The following is a 19517-nucleotide window of genomic DNA, read 5'->3' on the forward strand; positions in this document are numbered from 1 at the left end:
CAGAACAACCCAAGTCTGCTGGAAAAGGCAGGACCTCTTCAGCCACTGATAACCTTCAGATCACTGCACAGTGTCTGTCACATGCCAATAGAAGCTTATCAGACACAGATTCCAGAGATTTGTTCTCCCTTACCATTGCAGACATGCTGGTCTTTGTACTACTGACCTTCCTCAACTTATGATGGGGTTACGTCCTGATAAACTCAAGTTTAAAATATCTTGTTGAAAATATCTTAAGTCCAGAATGCATTTAATACATCTAACCTACAGAACATAATAGCATAGCCTTGCCAACCTAAAACGTGTTCAGAACACTTATATCAGCCTTCAGTTGAGCAAAATCATCTAACACAAAGCCTACTGTATAATAGTGTTGAATATCTTGTATAGCTTATTGAATACTGTACTGAATGTGAAAAACAATGGCTGTGTGGGCCCAGAATGGTTAGAAGTGTATCCGCCGTTGACCCTCATGCTAGTGCAGCTGCCAGCGAGCCGCGGCTCATGGATATTAGCCAGCATCACAAGAGAGCACCGTCCCCACACATCACTAGCCTGGGAAAAGGTCCAAATTCAAAATCCGCAGGATGGTTTCTACTAAACGCGAATCACTTTCACACCATCGTAAAGTTGAAAAATTGTAAGTCAAACCATCATAAGTCAGGGATCCACAGTATTTCATTTTTTCACACTTAATTCAGAGACTTCCACTAAAGCAACAAACCCTACAAACAGGTATGTAGCCCACATTATTCGCAGAACACTATTCTAGTGATATGCCAGTGAGTGATTTTCTTTTAACTAACACACTATAGTCTGTGCCCTCTAAGAGTCTGTAATCTGGGAAGGAAGGAATGGAACAAAAATACCTGAAAAGCCAAGAATCCTAAGAGCTCTCATAAAGGTATTTCAGTTAGGAAAGGGCAGACCTTGAAAGGTGACTAGGAAAAATGTTTTGTTTTAGGTTGGGGATCGTAAATGAAAAGTTAGGGAGGAGAACCAACACACAACAGGTTTAAAGAAATATGCGAGTTGTCCAGTGAACTCATGACGGCTCTTGGGAAGTAAAATTGGAAACGTATGTGGAAAGAAACTGAAAAGGAACAGATTAAAAGAGGTTTTGGCTTAATTCTGAAGGCAATGGGGAGCCTTTCAAGGTTTTTTAAAAGAGAATTGATGCCAGAGTTGTGCTTTAAAAAAAATCACTCTGGCAGTAGTGTGAATAGTAGATTTGATGGAGAAATTAGAGTGGACCAGGGTATCAATTAGGAAGCATTGTAATAGAATAGATGAGAAGTAATGAGGCGCTAATCCAGGTGCAGTAGCTGTTAGACTAGAACAGAAAGGCCAAGTGCAAAAAATGATTTGGGATATAAAGAGCAATTACATGTAGGAAGGATAGTTGAGTTGAAGCTAACTCCAGAATGTTAAAATGGATGTTTGGAAGAGGTGTGATTCCATTAACTGCAAACGAAAGAAAAGAAAGAAGAGGAAGATTACATATTGAATTTTGGATGTAAATTGAATATAGGGGTTTATTTCATGTGTATCTCCAATTTCTTAAATTCCAGCTTTCCTCTTCTATGGAAGGTCACCTTATCTGTAACATACATCTAGAACGTTCTTATCCTGCTTCTTCCACCAATGGAGGCTCTGTCCAGGGAATTTATAGATGTTGCATCTGAGAAAACTCCTTAGGTTCTGTCCCACATTCAAATCCATTCTGTGTTAGAGTCAATGTTTTCATTGCAATATATGACAAGATAACCCTATACATAAAGGGCTGTCATAAGGGCTAGAGGTATGGTACCTTCTAGCCCTTCATCCTGCTGTGGAAAGCCACAGAGTCTGGTTGCCTGACCTCTAGGGATACAAAGGTGATAGGGCGGGTAACTGCCAAGTAGACCCTGAGCCCAGCTGTGGCACATCTCATATCTGAATCCTGTCCAGCTGAGGAGGCAGCCTGGAAAGTATTCTGTATGCAGTAAGCTGATCCTAATTTAGTTAGTATAACATGGCAACTGTGTGAAAAGAATTGTCTTAGGTACTCTTCACAACTAGCCAGGAAATGACAGGCTCTTTGCCATCCAAGAGCTTACAGTCTAGTCTAAGAATCAAATGTATATTGAATTTTAGACTAATTACAAAACAGTGTATCAAGTGTGCTTGATCCTTAGAGATGAAAATACAAATGTTGAAGAGAAACAGATGTAGAATACCAAAGAGGCTAAGAGAGTGGGGATGGGATCACTGAAGGCTGACAAGTTTAATTAAACTCTGAATTTCCTTGTGGCCTGGGCTCAGGCTCTTCCCGTGAGTTCATTTCCCCCACATTCTAGGGAGGGAGAAAGTGGCCTGGTACTGTCACCAATAATAAACATGTACTGAGCTCCTCCTGTTTTACAAGATTCTCTCTAGGAGTTTATACTACTACAAAGGGAAGACTTTTGCTGAGTTCTGAAAACATTCATCGAGAAATTATTACATGCAAGTAGGATACATAAAAAAGATTAATAACGGAATAAGGTGACATATGTTATGCAGATTCAAGATGAGGTAACAGTGATCAGAAGCTTCCTGGAAATAGGGGGATTTTGAAATGGTTGCTAGAGAATGGGTAGAAGTGAGGCAGGTCATGGGGAAGGAGAAGATTCCCCATGAGAAAGCAAACATGACCAAAAGTGAGGATACAGAATATTATGGGAGAGTCTAGAGGCAGTGAGCACATCCATTCGGCCCAAGTAGAGGATTCTCCCAGGGGTGTAATGTAATGAAACTTAAGCATAGAGAGGAAGTTTGGGGGTAGATTGTGGAGGACCTGGAATACCCAGTAAAAACAACTGGGCTCTCTTCTACTGAAAGCTTGTAGGATCATTTTTTTTTAACAGTTTTATTGAAAGACCACTCACATACCAGAAACAAAGCTGTGCGTTGGCAGAGCATACACCTTAAGTACCAGCTTTCCCTCCTGCTCTGAATTTTCATGTTTTTTGGGTTTCCTCAGGCTTGTGTTAATACTTACTCTTGTAGGTGCCTCCATTGCTCTCATGGACAAAGAAGGGCTGACAGCCCTCAGCTGGGCTTGTTTGAAGGGTCATCTCTCAGTAGTACGTTCTCTGGTGGATAATGGAGCTGCTACGGACCATGCTGACAAGAATGGCCGCACCCCATTGGATCTGGCAGCTTTCTATGGTGATGCCGAGGTGGTGAGTGCCTTTAAACAAGCCTCTGGGTCATAGGGATCTTAGGGAAGGTTCTCTGTCCATAATGTTTTCTAGGGTTAAGGGTAGAATAACATGTAGATGGTTCCTGATAGAAGGTTCTCAAATCCCTACTTGCTAGAGGACAGGAATATTCAAAATACCACTAAAGACGAAGAATACAGGAATGGCCTGTAAATACCATGGCCCCAGCCTGGTTTAGACCTGTGGTTAAATAAAGTCCAGGCAGCAGCCAGACTCAGTGGAGCAGCGCTGAGCCCTTGCACTTGTGTTAACTGTTCTCCTTGATCCATGTCCTAGGTCCAGTTCCTGGTGGATCACGGGGCCATGATCGAGCATGTTGACTATAGCGGAATGCGCCCTTTGGATAGGGCTGTGGGGTGCCGGAACACTTCTGTTGTTGTCACTCTTCTGAAGAAAGGAGCCAAGATAGGTAGGAGAAAGGAATAAGGTGCTGACCATCTGTGCCCAGGGGCCAGACTGGTCCAGTGGTCTGGCCGCCCTGGGTGTTCGGTGTGAGTGTGTGTAGTTTCCCCTCTGCCCTGGCCCAGTTATTGTCCAAGTGAACAGAAAGGCTCTTGGCCCAGAGCAAGCACCATCTGAGCCATGGTCTACACTACTCTGTGTCCAGAATCACATGGTTATCTGCCATGCCCCACGTAGCCTTGACCGGGAGGCTACTCTAACCTTAAGCACATCTTTGTGCTAATGCCTCTGTGCCAGCCCCGCCCTGTGAGCATCCTCGATCCCTGCGCTGCCCTGAGCCTCTGCTTTCCCTTGCTCTGTATGTGCTTCCGACTCTGCAGTCCCTGCTGCTGCTGTCCCACCTGCTCCCCCATCCCACAGACCTGTAGGCAAGGGTTGGCTGATATGCTGGCTTTTTTGCTGCCTGCCTCTCACTGCTGCTTTTTCCTTCTTTTTTTTTTTTTTTTCACCTTCATCCATTTTTTTTTCCTCTCCTACAACTTTTTGTTTTCTCCTTTCTTTGAAGGTTGTCAGACGTTACCGAGTCGCCCACGAGGTATATTTCACCGCTGTCAGCATCAGGCGTGGTCTGATGGCTTGGTCAGCTTTGCCTTCTCCTCTTTGATTTAGCCTGCATGAGTTCCCTACACCTCTAATCTTTTAATTTACTTCACCTTAAAAGAAGATTTTTTTTAATGACTGTTGTAGAGAATAACTTGAACTTTTGATAACTAACCCTGAAAAGCTTAGTTGGTAAATAATTCAGGTGTCTATAAACTAATCAATTTAACCTCTTCTTTCTCTTTGTGGGTAAAGTCGTCCTCAGTAATGTTGGCTTGTTTCACATCTTTTGACATTCAAATTGTACTCCTGCTTCAGAGTAAATCCCATGGAGGCCTATTTGATACTTAACAAATTAAGGGAGCCTTTAGAATCTTTAATGGTTCCTCTTCTGCAAAGTACAGATTTTTAAATTAAGAGACTAAACAGCTAGGGATTTTGAGTCCCAGGTTCTAAAATAAATTGCCCTTTTTGGATTTTTTAAATCTTGTGGTGACATTTAATGCAAACTCTTTCTCCCAATTACCTTATTTAAAATAACTCCAGACTTAGCCATGGCCTGCCCAAATACAACACACAGGCTTTGCTGCCCTCCTGTGGTGCAGGCTCAGACAGTTCAGATATTCTTATTTTAAGGTGAATACAAATCCAACGCAGCTTCTTGGCAGTGGGAGTCCCTAAGATACTCCCAGGTCTGAAAGATGAGGAAATTGTTGTGGAGCAAGTTGTTCTCTCAGCAGAAATTCCCCCAGGATGTTTTTTTCACCTAGCTTCCTACCACCCTTACATTGTCTGAGTTTTTTACCCATCATGCATCCTGTACACTACAGGTCCAGCCACATGGGCGATGGCCACCTCCAAACCAGACATCATGATCATCCTGTTGAGCAAGCTGATGGAAGAGGGGGACATGTTTTATAAGGTGAGAGGAGGAAGGAACAAAGTTTCCTCAAAGCAGCCACTGACTGTTTTCTATATGTAGAATCTACTAAAGTCTTGACACTCTCATCCGTGTCTCTAGAGGCAGAGGGAGAATGCCATCCCTCAGTGATGGGCTCATAAGTTGAGGATCCTGAGTTTTAAATTTCCCAACAAGAGAGCAAAAGTAGCCTACATAAGCCTGCAGCTGATCAATTTAAACACCAAATTTTACCTAGTTACTAATAGGCAGTTACATAGATTCTGCATGGAATCTGCTGGAAACTCATGGGACAAGTCAAATTATGTAGTACAGATACATAGTACTGGAAAGAGGCATTGATCTTTGCTTTCATATTTAACACATACATTGGTTTTTAAAAGTCTGTAGTGATAAAACTGGTCAGCATCCCTGAATAAGATAAGGAAATCGAGACAAATAGCAATTATAAGATTTGCTTAAAGTCACTCACAATGACAACAAAAAAAGTATGGAGTCTTTTTGTACTCATAATTGAAGCTGAAGTCTCCATAGCCCTAACAGAGACTCACTCCTGTGGCCTCTAGGAAGTCCCATAAGGACATTACATGTCTGGGGCTGCCTGGCTGGCTCAGTCAGAAGAGCACATGACTCTTTATCTCGGGATTGTTAAGTTTGAGCCCCACGCTGTGGGTAGAGATTACTCAAGTGTATAAAACTTAAGAAAAAAAAAATTACGTGTCATAGTTCTCTGGTTATGTTAAGATTAGCGGCATCTTCTTCTAAAGGTAAATACAAATCCAACCTCACTGAGATATCCCTGGGCCTGAAGATGGGGAATGATTATGTAGCACGTTATTTCCATGTCCCACCCATCCCTGTGTAAGAAGCGTACAGAGTTCCTGGGAGCAGGGTTGTATTTCCTGAGGACCCTTTGTGTGAAAGTCATGATAATCTAGGACTCTCAGGCTTCTATGAAACTTGAGTCCTGACCCAACCAGGATTTCACATGACTTCCAAGAAGGGTCTCATTACTCTAGGACTTTGGGATAGCACTGCTGTCAAGAATCTAAGCCCTGGTTAGAATATAATTTCTGATATTCTGAGACAAGGAGTCCTACCTCCTAATGAGGTTAGGCAAGCTACTGCTGTTCCCACCCAGAATTCTACCTTGGCCAACTCTAGATCTGTCCTTAATGAATGGTGCTGCAGAGAAAATCAAAAGGTCAGGATCCCTGGTAGAGTTGCAGCTGTACAGAAGGAATGGAGTAGATTAAGATCAGCTAAATGAATGGGAGATGCCTCGTGCATCTTTCTGAGCTCAGCTGATAGATTTTCAGATACAAAATGTAAGAAAAGTTCAAGGCCCCTGTGACCAGATCCCTAGGCTGGGATTTACTTCATGGTGGAAAATCCCTCCTGCACAGATGGATCACACATTCTAAACTTCTCTTCTCTACTACCACCTTACCCCAAGCCTTTTTTAAAAACAGGGGGAAACTGACTGATACTATTTATTCACTGAGATTAGGGAAGCAACAGCTAGACTGTTTTAGCTCCCACCTCCTTGTAAGGAAGAGAATGACCTCTCCTAGGGGACTGGCAAGGTGGGACATCAAACAGGAAAAGAACTTTCCAGGCAGGCCAAAAGTAAAGAAGTAGTAATAACTCTGGAGTGGTTGAGACTAGGAAATGATGTGTGTCCCAGGGAGATCAGGTCAAGAAAAAGCTCCTTTGAAATGAGCAAGGTCCGTCTCTTGGGAATCCAGTTGGGAAGCTGGAGGTTCCAGGTGTTGGTTCTCTGGCTTAGGTCTTGGGTATCCCCTTCAACCTTGCCCTTCCTGCCAGGCGAGTTTCCTGTTGAAAAGACTGGGCCCTCTGCTCTCACCACCAGGGCCAGACCTACTCCCTAGGCTGGTGGTTGGGAGGGCTAACTTAGTACTTGGCTGCGGAGAGGAGGAAGGGAGTGGGGCCACACCTCCTCAGCTGCTCAGCAGACCAACTGTGTGTTTTGCCCTCTTGTACTCCCGTTAGAAAGGTAAAGTAAAGGAAGCTGCCCAGCGCTACCAGTACGCTCTGAAGAAATTCCCTAGAGAAGGGTTTGGTGAGGACTTGAAAACCTTCCGGGAACTAAAGGTGTCTCTCCTCCTCAACCTCTCTCGATGTCGCAGGAAAATGAACGTAAGTCCCTCTCCTCCCAGCTGCTTTCTACAGCCCTGGAAGTTGACAGCCCGTGTCACTCACTGGCTCTTACCAGGCCCCTGAAATCGTTCTCTGCCCCATTTGGAACTTGGTTGTCCTTCACAGAGCACTGACATTTGCAATTTGAAAGAAATCAAGTCTAAGTACAATCCGTATCTGAAACTATAAAAAAGTTAATGCTGTGGGCACTTTGGTAGCTTTCTGAATTTTTAGTTCCCACTGAAAGTGATTGGAATACCATCATCATTACCTCCTACCCCCAAGTCAGTTTTCTGGTCTTTGGGAAAATGTGAGAGCAGTGGTCACTAGAATTCCAGCTGCAATTAGATATGAATTTTAGTCACTCCCTTCCTTTCTCATAGACCCCTAGTCACTTAAGGCAGGGCTGGAAAGAAGGCTCAGGACCATGGACTTCAAGGTTTATTTCAAAGGCTAGTCTTGAACTTTTCCCTCCTCTCCTCATCTTTTTACTCCAGCATGCCATGTCCATTCTTGTCAAAGAGGGAATCTTAGAACTCTTCCTGGTCCTCTGTTATCTCCCACGTAGTACTTGGTCCTTCTCACCTGCCACGCACATACCGTCTCTGATGCCCTCAGCCACTGCTCCTGTGACACACAGATGCTCCCAGGCCAAGAACCCTCTCTCAGAGACCGGGAGTAGCTGAGATCGTGTCAGGAATCTCTGACAGCCCCGCCTGAGGTCTCACAGTTACTTCAGGAGCTAAAAACAATCCACGCCAAACAGGAATGCTGATACTTAGAGAGCTCAGCTGTGCAAAAGTGAGATTTCAGCTGCAGGGGCAGGGGGTCTGCTGGCATTTCCAGAGAGGGGGTCTGCTAACAGTTGTGTACATGAGCTTCACATCCTCCGTCTAAACCCTGGCAACGAGAAGAGCCTTGTAGACGCACGTGTCTCAGAGGACACAGTTATGGCCCAAGGAGGCAGAGTTGCCCCAGGTGCTGAGGAGAGGGGGAATGCAGTAGCAGTTCCTGTGGGAAGAGGACACCCCAGGGGAAGGCAGTGAGGCCCTTCTGTGAAACATAACCAGATCAGCAGTACCCAGGGTCCCCCGTGGCAGCAACCCATGAGAATGAGATGAAGCTAGGAGCTGCCGTCAGCCTGCTGCCTTCTCTTTTGCCTGAACAAATAATCTGCTCCTTAGAAGCATTCCAAATCTTGCCAGAAATGGTGATTGTCCAAAAGAAAAGAAGGGTAAGGTTGGAAACAGAGTAGCAATAGGTGACTCCCATAAGATGGAATACTTCCTCTCTATAGAGCTCCACACTTGCTCAGAAACAGGTGACAGCCACCTCCCATGACCAACACTGAACCAAACACCTGAGGTCTGCGTCTCAGTCAGAGATGGCCCATCACTTTTTCTGGTTAATTTCTACCCAGGCCCCAGGCCCTTGTTCCGCCTCAGGAACACGCATGTCACCAGAGGTTACTGTACTAAGGCTCTGACGTTGAAAGAAGAGAAAGCACTCTGTCTTTAGCTTAGTATGGAAGGCTGCCTTTAAACGTACGGCTCTGTTACCCATGTGCCTGTTCCCAGGGTTCTCCTAGGAGGACACATGAGACCACACTCCTCAGGGACCCCACTCCTCAGATCACACCCTCAGGGACCTCAGGATCAAGAGATGAGGGGACAACACAGACCCCGGTCATAGCCTTGGCCCTCTCTTATTTTAATTTTTTTGTTTTAAATGCATCTAAGTAGGGAACCAGTTCAGAGAAGGAGAGGCCAGAGAAGCCCCTGTGAAATAGAAAGGAAACTACCAGTTACCGAGCCTCCGCCATGTGCCGGAAACCGCATCGGGGGCTTTCCAATGCGTCATCCCACTTACTTGCACTTGCAGAGTAGACATGGGTGAGAACACACGGCACACCCTCTCAGGGGCTCCAGGGGGGACCAGAGGCCTGAACCCAAGTCTGTCTGGAGTCCCTACCCTATCTGGTCTCCATGGTCAGTGCGGTTCTCCTTTACGCAGACCTCATCCTGCTGGAGCTCACTCACCCGTTAGGAAGCCGAGGAATAGTGGGTGTGACAGGAAGCCAGGGGTAGGATGAGCGCCTGCGTGAGGTACATGGATGTGTTTGCCTCACACACACCGTGTAACAAGAGTCCCGGTTTCCAACTTCAGGAGCTTCACTGGGTTAACATCTGGCTTCTGGGCTAGAAAGAACTTCATTAGAACAGCAGAAAGAAGGCAAATTAAAAGTATCTTCATGCTTCCGGGCAGATAAATTCCCCGGGAGCTGTTGCAGGGCCACACAGGGCAGAGGTGAAGGAACTCCCAGTCTGGGCCACGTGGCTAGAGCCGTGCCAGGCATGTCGAGAATCCCAGGTGTTCCATCCATAAATGTCAAACAAATGTACCTGTAATCTGTTTTATTCCCAAATTGTCTATTTTTCATATCTCTTCAATGACTCATTTGCACACCTATTGTAATGACAGGATTTTGGAATGGCGGAGGAATTTGCTACTAAGGCCTTGGAGCTGAAACCGAAATCTTATGAAGCTTACTATGCGAGAGCAAGGGCCAAACGCAGCAGCAGGTGAGGAGAGAGAGAGAGAGGGTGAAAAGCAAGAGATCTCTGTTCCGAAAATCCGGCCAAAGCCATGTAGGCCGTCCTGGGACCTATGTACCCAAATGTGTCTATCCCTGAGGATTTTTAGGGCCAAGCTTTGGGGATGGCTCCCATAGCGCAGAGTTCCGCTTAAGACTGGCGTGTCTTCAGGGCTGTGGAGCTCTAAAACATTTCACTTTGGGAGAAAAATGCCTCTGCGTTGTTGGAGAATGGCACCTTCTTCCAAGAAGCCTCTGCCGTATCTCAGTCACTTTTTAACCCCTAAAGCAGATAGCATAAAGAGACACTGGTGACTTAAGAAGAGGTCACATAAGCAAAACATCTTCCTGGCCCTTTTAGAGAAATAGGATGGGTCACTTACACCACAGGCTCCTCTTTCTTTTCCTAGAGGCATTTGAGGAGTCCCTGTGGTATTCAGTCTTCCTTCTGGGGCTCTCCTCAAGTCTGGTGGCATCAAACCTCCTCCTCACCTAAATCCCCACCACCACCACACCACACACTCATGGAGACAGGAGGTCCTTGCTGCCAGGATTGAGGGGGCCCAAGAGAAACTCCATCCCTCGTGTCCATCTGCTGTGGCTTGGCCAATGGGAAGGAAAGGCTCCAGAAAGACCTACAACCAGCCATCACTGATCTCTGGATAACTTGTCACTGTCCTCGATGCTTCCTGCCCAGTGCCCTCCCCTTCTCCTTAACATGGCCTGGGAAAGAACTGCTTCAGGGTCAGTGTTGTGGCCAGGGGCGATATGGTCCTGAAAAACCAAATCCAGGTTAAGTCTCAGCAATGATGGTGGCAGAAATATTAGTCTTAACTAGCTGGGGTAACAGAGTCCTTACAGAAGCTTGACTATCAAATTCTCTTTTTCCCCAGATAATTCCTTCCCCACAAGGCCAGTTGCCCCTTTCCTGGGCAATCTTAATAGAGAGGATGGGAATATCTCTGAGAGTTCTTGTCCTCATCTGTAAATTAGAATCCGAGTTGCCTAGTCAGCAAGCGTCATACCTGCCCAGCTCTGATGTAGCAGAACAGAGGAGCAACAGTGCTGGGGTGCAAGGGGAAGAAAAGGGCGGAGGACAGTCTTCTGGCCTAGGACGGAACAGGCCTGAAATTCGGAGCCAAAATATCGAGAATATAAAGAAAAAATTATGCTGGATCAGCAAGATTCTTAAATATTGTAGTTAACTGTTTTGTTGCTAAGCTAATTGACAGTGACCCTGTAAATGACAACCCCACCCAACTCTGATACTGCCTGGTGTGCATTTGGGCACTAAGAGAATCTTCCTGAAGGGCCTGGCTGGACTGATGAAATGGGGCCATTTCTCTACTAATCCCAGAGAGGCCAGAAGGAAGATGGAGGGTAAACGGGCTAAGGAAGCATTCTGGACTCTTCCAGAATGACAGCCTACCTGTTTCCTTCCTTACAAATCAAACAAAACCACCCCCCAGACCCCCACAGATGCCACCCCAGTTCTCTAAAATAGCGACCGTGGTCCTCAGCTCTTGGTGATTCCCGTTGATTCAGAATAACCCCAGTTCCTGTGTTTACATTTTGTCAAGCAGACAGTTTGCAGCAGCCTTAGAGGATCTGAACGAGGCCATCAAGCTCTGCCCAAACAACCGTGAGATCCAGAGGCTCCTGCTGCGCGTGGAGGAAGAGTGCCGACAGATGCAGCCGCCGCCGCCGCCTCAGCAGCCGCCTCAGCCGCCGCTACCAGAAGAAACGGAACCCGAAGCACAGCACGAAGATGTATACTCTGTACAGGATATGTTCGAGGAGGAGTACCTGGAACAGGATGTTGAAAATGTCTCCATTGGCCTCCAGACCGAAGCTCGGCCCAGTCAGGGGCTCCCGATAATCCAGAGCCCGCCCTCCTCCCCAGCCCATCGGGACTCAGCCTACATCTCTAGCTCACCGCTCGGCTCGCATCAGGTCTTTGACTTCCGTTCCAGTAGTTCTGTAGGCTCTCCCACCAGACAGAGCTATCAGTCCACCTCACCCGCTCTTTCTCCAACTCACCAGAACTCTCATTACAGGCCCAGCCCACCACATACGTCCCCAGCCCACCAGAGCGGGTCTTACCGCTTTAGCCCCCCTCCCGTGGGAGGGCCAGGCAAGGACTATCCAAGCCCTCCTCCGTCCCCCCTCCGTAGAGGCCCTCAGTACCGGGCCAGCCCTCCAGCTGAAAGCATGAGTGTCTACAGATCCCAGTCGGGCTCACCCGTGCGCTATCAGCAAGAAACAAATGTTAGTCAGCTTCCTGGCAGACCAAAATCTCCATTATCCAAAATGGCCCAGCGGCCCTATCAGATGCCTCAGCTTCCTGTGGCAGTTCCCCAGCAAGGGCTCAGGCTACAGCCTGCCAAGGCCCAGATTGTGAGAAGCAACCAGCCCAGCTCAGCGGTTCATTCAAGCACCGTCCTCTCCACAGGGGCCTATGGCCAAGTAGCCCACTCAATGGCTAGTAAATACCAGTCTTCGCAAGGAGACATGGGAGTAAGTCAGAGCCGGTTGGTTTATCAAGGGTCAATTGGGGGGATTGTAGGGGATGGGAGGCCCGTGCAGCACGTCCAGGCCAGCCTGAGTGCAGGTGCCATCTGTCAGCATGGAGGGTTGACCAAAGAAGACCTTCCACAGCGACCTTCCTCAGCATATCGAGGTGGTATGAGATACAGCCAGACACCACAGATTGGCCGTAGCCAGTCTGCATCCTATTACCCGGTCTGTCACTCAAAACTAGATCTGGAGCGCTCCTCCAGCCAACTAGGTTCCCCTGATGTGTCACATTTAATCAGAAGACCTATTAGTGTCAACCCTAATGAAATCAAGCCCCACCCACCAACTCCCAGGCCATTGCTGCACTCCCAAAGCGTAGGCCTGCGCTTCTCTCCATCTAGCAATAGTATCTCATCAGCCTCCAACCTCACTCCTACCTTCCGGCCATCTTCCTCGATTCAACAAATGGAGATCCCACTAAAACCGGCGTATGATAGGTCATGTGACGAGCTGTCACCGGTGTCTCCCACTCAGGGAGGTTACCCCAGTGAGCCCACCCGATCCAGGACCACACCATTCATGGGGATCATAGATAAAACAGCCCGGACTCAACAGTACCCCCACCTTCACCAGCAGAATCGGACCTGGGCCGTGTCATCCGTGGATACCGTTCTCAGTCCCACGTCTCCAGGCAACCTGCCTCAGCCTGAGTCCTTCAGTCCACCATCATCCATCAGCAACATTGCCTTTTATAACAAAACCAACAATGCACAGAATGGCCATTTGCTGGAGGACGATTATTATAGCCCCCATGGGATGCTGGCTAATGGGTCCCGCGGAGACCTCCTGGAGAGAGTCGGCCAGGCCTCCTCATACCCCGATGTGAAGGTGGCGCGGACCCTCCCTGTGGCTCAGGCATATCAGGACAACCTGTACCGGCAGCTGTCCCGGGACTCTCGACAAGGGCAGACATCCCCTATCAAACCAAAGAGACCATTTGTGGAGTCTAATGTTTAAAAGACGTTCGTTGGAGTGAGACCCATATGTTTTCACTGCACATCTTCAGGCTTGGTTTCCACATCTGAGGTAGTTCTCTGGCTTAATTTCTCATGCAGTTTCTGTGTGGTGTTTAGAGGTGGCAGCCCCGTGCTGGAGTTCTTTGCATGCAGCCGACTGGGAAGCTGGCCTCCCGTGAGCCAGGACTTCAGTTTCTCTCGTCTGTGCCCCAGCCACATGCTCTCTCCCTCTCTTCCGATGCCAGCGAGGAGATTGTTGTGCCGTGTGCTTTAACCCAGGGAGATCAGACACACTGGTCAGCTTTTTCCAGGAGACAATCGCTTTCACTGATGTTCTTGTTGTGTAAATGTCTTTCTCCTTTTTTACAAAAATAAGATGTTCTTGTTCGTTTTCTTCTAGGAACTTTAGAAAGAGTATGACGCCCCTTTGCCTTTGCATTCTTATCCAGTGTTATCCAAATAGCCAACCCCAGTGCATTCTTGTGCCATGGTGTCCTCCCCTGGACTGCCAGCTCCCTGCAGTCATCAGGTCTAGAATGTTCATTTAGATTATTGCTGGTCTTCCTACGGGGGCAAAAGGATCAAGGAGAAAGAGAAGAAACAGGTCGATTAAATTAGAAGAAAAAAAAAAAATATATATATATATATAATTATTTGAAATGTCACTATGTTGATTTTTCAAGAAGCATTTTATGAATATTTAAAGAACAACTAGCCCTTTAAATAGTTCACCCAGCCAAGGAAATTGGATGAGAATCATGGATATTTTTAAATAATCCACTGAGAGTTATCCTTTAGGTTTTTAGCCAACAATTAACGATTAAAAGCTATTGATTTTCCATGGGGGGGGGGATACATAAATACATAGAAAGAGAGAGGAAGAAAGACTGTTCTGGATTCTCAGAAAAAGGCTATAGAAAATCTCTTGTCTTGGCGAAGTCTACTTTTTAAGTCCTGGTACATCACTGAGCATCATATCTCATAAAAGCAAACTCTTCGCCAAAGTTTGGTACAGTAGTCCTGTCGGGTCTTCACCTGGAGCCACATTGTGTTCTACTGGCCCTCTTTCTTTTAAACCCACATGGTACCGTGAAGAAATTGGTTCTTTGAGAAGCAAATTGAATTCTCTTGGGGCTGTAAGACTTTATTCCTGGAGTTTGCACCCAGGACTGTTGCACCCCATGCCAGGTGTCGTCTGATTCCGTTTCAAGATCTATAGTTTCATTATCTGTTTACTCTAGGGATTGTTTCTTCGTTTCTTTCTCTAGGTAGGAGGGTTTGGGGAGTGATCTTTGAAAACCAGGCACAGTGAAGTGTTTCAGGGAGCAGACAGACCCCTTTCAGCCCTGGGTGGGGGAACATGAGATAGATAGCAGGTCCTCTGATGCAGTTACCCTCCACACTTCTTCTGTGTCTTGAGGTCGTTTGCTGACCTGTCCTTTGCGTGACTGAGGCCAGCACAAGATGGACAGCAAGAACACTGAAACCAAAGCCTTAGCACAGGCCTGGTACTGACTGCGCATCAGCTCTTAGAACTTAAGAAGCTGAACAACAGAGAATCAGTTCTCTGTTACTACGAATCATTCTGCTCTGTGAGTAAAGAAAGGGCTATAGGAAGGGCAGTTTCCTGAATAAAAATCCAGATGTGACCAGACCTGTTTGTCATAGTAAGTGTCCTCTGAAAGTATCACTAAGACCTGGGGAGCATGCAGCTGAGATCAGAAACATTTCTCTACCAATTTAGATTCTGCCAAATAGACGGACCCCTCAGCCCCCAAGCCCGACACAGGCCAGGACTTGTCTCGGGGCCAGCTCAAGACCCAGAATCTTCCCACTCTCAGATGCCCAGGGACTGTCTCCTACTCAGACCAGGGTGGGCGCCAGTGTCTTGTCCCTTCCCTTCCCTTCCCCCTCTCTTGCTTCCATCTAGAAGGGGAAGCGTAGAGCTGTAGCATCAGCCTGCAGCCGGGAGCCCAGCTCCCGCTTTGTCCAGGTCTCAGCCCTACAGGGCCCTTTGCATCTCACCCCTCCCTGCCCACCTCTCACTGAGGAGCTGCTGCTACATTCTGAAAGACGTCCGTGTCTGTGAGGAAAGTGCCCCTGTGTGTCTGGAATGCCACACACACCACCTGCACTCAGCTGTCTAGGTGAGCGAGCAGCTTCTGCACCTCCCAGACATGCCACTGATGCCACTTGTCCCCAGGGTCTCTCTCGGCTTTCCTGGACAAACCGGAGATTGAGGGTCTATGCCTTATTGGGCAAAACACTTAAAACAGTCAAAATGCCATTCTTTTTTAGCCATTATAAGAGGGAGTGAATGTCACTACTGGGCGCCAGTTGAGTTTGACTAGAAAATGCCGACTGGACCTGATTGGGGGCAGGAGACCATTTTTCCTTGCTCAGCTGACTGCCCATGCCCTGTTGTGCTACTTCACTGCCATGGGATGATCTTAGTACTGTATCCCGGAGACGCCCTCTCCCCCAGCAGCACTCACTGAGTCCGTGTCTGGCTTCTGGTGGGGGAAGTTTTTCAGATGAAACTGGTTAAGTTCCAGTCACCCAATTCACACACCCTGAAATGGAGACAGTGGTAACAAACTTTAGCCTCTAGGTTTCTCACCAAATTGTACGTTTGTGTTCACCCAGAATCCTTGCACTAATGGGTTTTCATCACATCATGTCTATAAATGGGTGCACTTTACTGTTTGAATTTGTAACTCTGATAAATACTGGATATTTAAGTGTGCGTAATGTCTTCATTAGAAAATAGCAGAACCGCTCTTGTCTTTTAGTGTATCTTTCAAGGGAAAAAAAAAAGGAAAAAAAGGAAAGAAATCAAGCAGTGGATCACAACATTTATAGCACAAGAAATAACTGTTGTATATAAGCATCAAAAGGATTAAGAATTTTTAAATACAAAAAATATTTGCAGTGATTTTAAAGTGCTTTTCCAGCAATTTTCTTAGGGACTCCTGAGACATGGTTACTTTATTTACTGGATCAGTAAGGCACACAATTAACAATTAAAAATTAATGTTTATTTACAAAGTAAAGGGAAAACCTGTGTAACATGAGAATTTGGCATGGACAAAATGGAGACCATTTTGTATCTGCTGTTGTATCTTGTCCGGGTTGCAGACGTGCACTATTAAAGCCCCAAATTAATAGAGCACAAACCCTTCTTGTTCCTCTCCCACGTGCCCCTCTTTCTAGATGTGTTTAACTTAAACTCGAAGGCTCAGGAAAATTCCACTAATTAGAATCATGTACAGTACCCCAGGTCGTTGTCCAGAGATACAAGTTTGCTAATTTAGTTAAGCCTGGATTATTAAACACTTTTCCTAAATTATTGTAAACAGAACAGCCTAGAGAAAGGTATTCTCAGTCCTTATATTGTATAGTAGTTTATGAACCCCTCTCTAAATATTGGTATTTTTATATCCCAGAGATGTACCCAATAGAAAAATTAACCAGTATCTAATTTAATATCCATAAGTATTTTCCTTAGATTTTAGTCATATACAGTGGGTTATGTAGACGTCACCTTGCTTCAACCATATTCTACCACTAGGTGTCACTGTGGCTCTGCACCAGGCTCGTCTGGTGGCAAAGACCGGCAGCGCGTCCTCTGGAGGGGCTGCTTCCAGGGCAGCAGGCAGGCCCAGAGGGTTCAGGAAGGAGGGGACAAAGACCTGGAAAGGGGTCTTCACGCATCCGTGCCAGTCGTGGCAAGATAAGCTCTTTGACCGCTACCTGCTTTGGACCCTCAGCCAGGCAGAGGCCCGGAGAGTGTTGACTAGAACTCCCTTCCTCTGATGGCCGGGTGGGTATGAGGAAGTCTCCTTTACTCCCCATGAGCTCCCCTCTCAGTTCCTCTTGGCCTCCAACTTGTACAACTCCAGAGATGTCACAGGTGGGTGGTTTGGTTCAAAAATAGTTATTTTTCTACTGCAGAAATGCCTTGGACAAAACCAGTTGCTCACTGAACCTTTGCCACAAAATGGAACAGGCTCCCCAGGGGGCAGGGTGTCCCCTCCCCGTCCCAGCCTCTCCCACCCTGTCTGTCTGTCCTTGGGCTGCCCACTTCTCACGAAGCCAACTTGCAAAGGCAGCCTGCTGCTGCTTCCACACCAAGGCCTGTGCCGCCCCGTTGCGTGCACGTTGGGAGGTGTGGCTTTTTCTCCTTTTCCTCTAGGAATTCCAGACTGACCATCTACCATGACTAACAACCATGAACAAAAAGGGCTTAGGGGTAAGAGCTACCTACAAAGACGTGTCATGGAAACCTTCACCATGCAATGCCTTGAACTCAGCTCTGGCTGCTCCCAAGAAAAGGTGGCTGGCTGGGGGCCTGGACACAAGCACAATGGGAATGGTGGAGCCACTGTGCAGAGCTACTTGAATAATCACTGGGTCTTCATCAACTCCTTTTATAACACAGACCACTCAAGGGCTGAAGTGTTGGTAACCTGCATTTCGGTGTCCAATGCCTCACAGCTGCTGAACCACCCTGAGATGCTTGTGGCCACGTGATGGCCACAGTCAGAGCTTTGAAAGTCAGTACCAAATGAATGCGTAATTGGACACCAAAAATCAAGTGTTACTTTCATGTTTCCTCACCCATACCATCTCACTTCTTCCTGCTGACTCTGATAATCTCCACTAAGCTGACCTGTCGGGTTTTTAGCTGAATGCATATAGGTGCAGGCCAGCATCACTCTTGTTTTTCAGACAGACCTACTCTGTGGACAGGAAGGAGCCTAGCTGCTTTGTTTTTGTAGCACTTACTGGCTGGAGTTTTCTTTTGCCTAACCGCTAACCAGAACACCTGGTTAGGGGGACTCCACTCGATCCCTTCGGTCCCCAGGACCAGACAGAGAGTTAATTCTGGAAAATTTAGTACTTGAATGTACCTGCCTTATTGTGTACCAGCTTACTGGAAAAAAAAAGATAGAAAAGCCGGCTCCAGATCTCTCCTCCATTCACAGGTTATTTTGGAAATCCTGTAAGTTACACTTCCTGTTCTAGTTTATTTTTGTTTTTGTTTTTTCCTTTGGCTGATTCCTGCTGAGCGGGGCCAGTTCCTCCTCAGGCTCAGGGCAGGTGCCATTCTCAGGCATGGCCTCCTTTCCATCCAGCGCAGCATCTCCGTCTCTGTTCTGTCTCCTCCAAATCCAAGATGATTTTAATTAGTACAGACATGTACAGTCTACAATTAAAGAGTGATTTGTACTAATATGATTTTGATTCTTCCTCCTCTTTGCTGTCCTTTCAAGACACTTGCTGGAAAAAGCTTTAATGCACTTAGTTTTCCTTTAGGTTTTCTATGACTCAGATGTAAAGGACTTTCTCTGTACAGTATATTATCCAATGCATGTTTGTTCTCTCTCCCGATATATTGAACACCACACAGTTGTGAACTCGTGCAGTGGGAATGTCCCGCACCCCACAGAGGCATCTAGCCCCCTGTGTATAAGGAAAGACATTTTCCTTTGCTGTACTTGCTTGAGCAGTTGTATTGTCTGTACATGTGAGCTGTGTGAGGTAGATGTGAAAAGGTAAATGAATGCATTCTCCTGCCCATGTGTACAGATCGCCATCCGTACAATGAACTGTATGTATGAAAGCAAATGTACTTATTTATAAAAGGTAACACTTGGAAAAACACGGTGTTGTGGTGCTTTCTCCTTACGTTACGATACCTGCCCGGGGGGCTGACTCAGGCTCCCCCTCACTGAGGCCTGCCGTGCCGAGGAGCCCTCCCCCAGGGACACGACTTTGGCAGGTTGAGACAGAGGCCACATTCCTGATGATTTGGTTGGTCTCTTGTGGAACAAGCAAAGTCACCCCTTTGGGCTCGTATTCACTCAGCGAAGTGACTGAGCACCTCCTCGGAGTTGGGACAGCACTGTAGGCGCTCTGGAGATCTGTGGCTAAGAAAAGACTGTTCTAAGGGCCTTTCAGTGAAGGCTGGCAGCGCCCGCTGAGAAAGAGAGGCTTTTTCTTTGGTGAGTTTCTCTGCAGCCAAACCAAGGGAGCACCGAGCTCTTCTTGTTTCATTGTAG

At 46.8% G+C, this 19517-nt stretch overlaps 1 protein-coding gene across 8 annotated transcripts in view; it reads left to right on the forward strand.

Moving 5' to 3' along the window:
* The window catches only part of TANC2 (tetratricopeptide repeat, ankyrin repeat and coiled-coil containing 2), a 376040-nt gene extending 356921 nt beyond the window's left edge, over nucleotides 1-19119 (forward strand). For 4 of the 8 annotated variants that reach the window (XM_047832304.1, XM_047832309.1, XM_047832310.1 and 1 more), the window contains 7 exons: nucleotides 3031-3206; nucleotides 3522-3654; nucleotides 4213-4242; nucleotides 5078-5169; nucleotides 7180-7326; nucleotides 9808-9908; nucleotides 11500-19119. In XM_047832304.1, the coding sequence (XP_047688260.1) occupies nucleotides 3031-3206; nucleotides 3522-3654; nucleotides 4213-4242; nucleotides 5078-5169; nucleotides 7180-7326; nucleotides 9808-9908; nucleotides 11500-13453 (2633 nt within the window). In that variant the 3' untranslated portion in view covers nucleotides 13454-19119. The remainder of the gene's footprint in view (nucleotides 1-3030; nucleotides 3207-3521; nucleotides 3655-4212; nucleotides 4243-5077; nucleotides 5170-7179; nucleotides 7327-9807; nucleotides 9909-11499) is intronic. The other 4 variants (XM_047832308.1, XM_047832312.1, XM_047832306.1 and 1 more) reach the window with 3 other exon arrangements.
* Nucleotides 19120-19517: the final 398 nt, after the last annotated feature.

The sequence above is a fragment of the Prionailurus viverrinus genome, chromosome E1 (assembly GCF_022837055.1).
Source record: "Prionailurus viverrinus isolate Anna chromosome E1, UM_Priviv_1.0, whole genome shotgun sequence".
NCBI classification, from domain to species: Eukaryota; Metazoa; Chordata; class Mammalia; order Carnivora; family Felidae; genus Prionailurus; species Prionailurus viverrinus.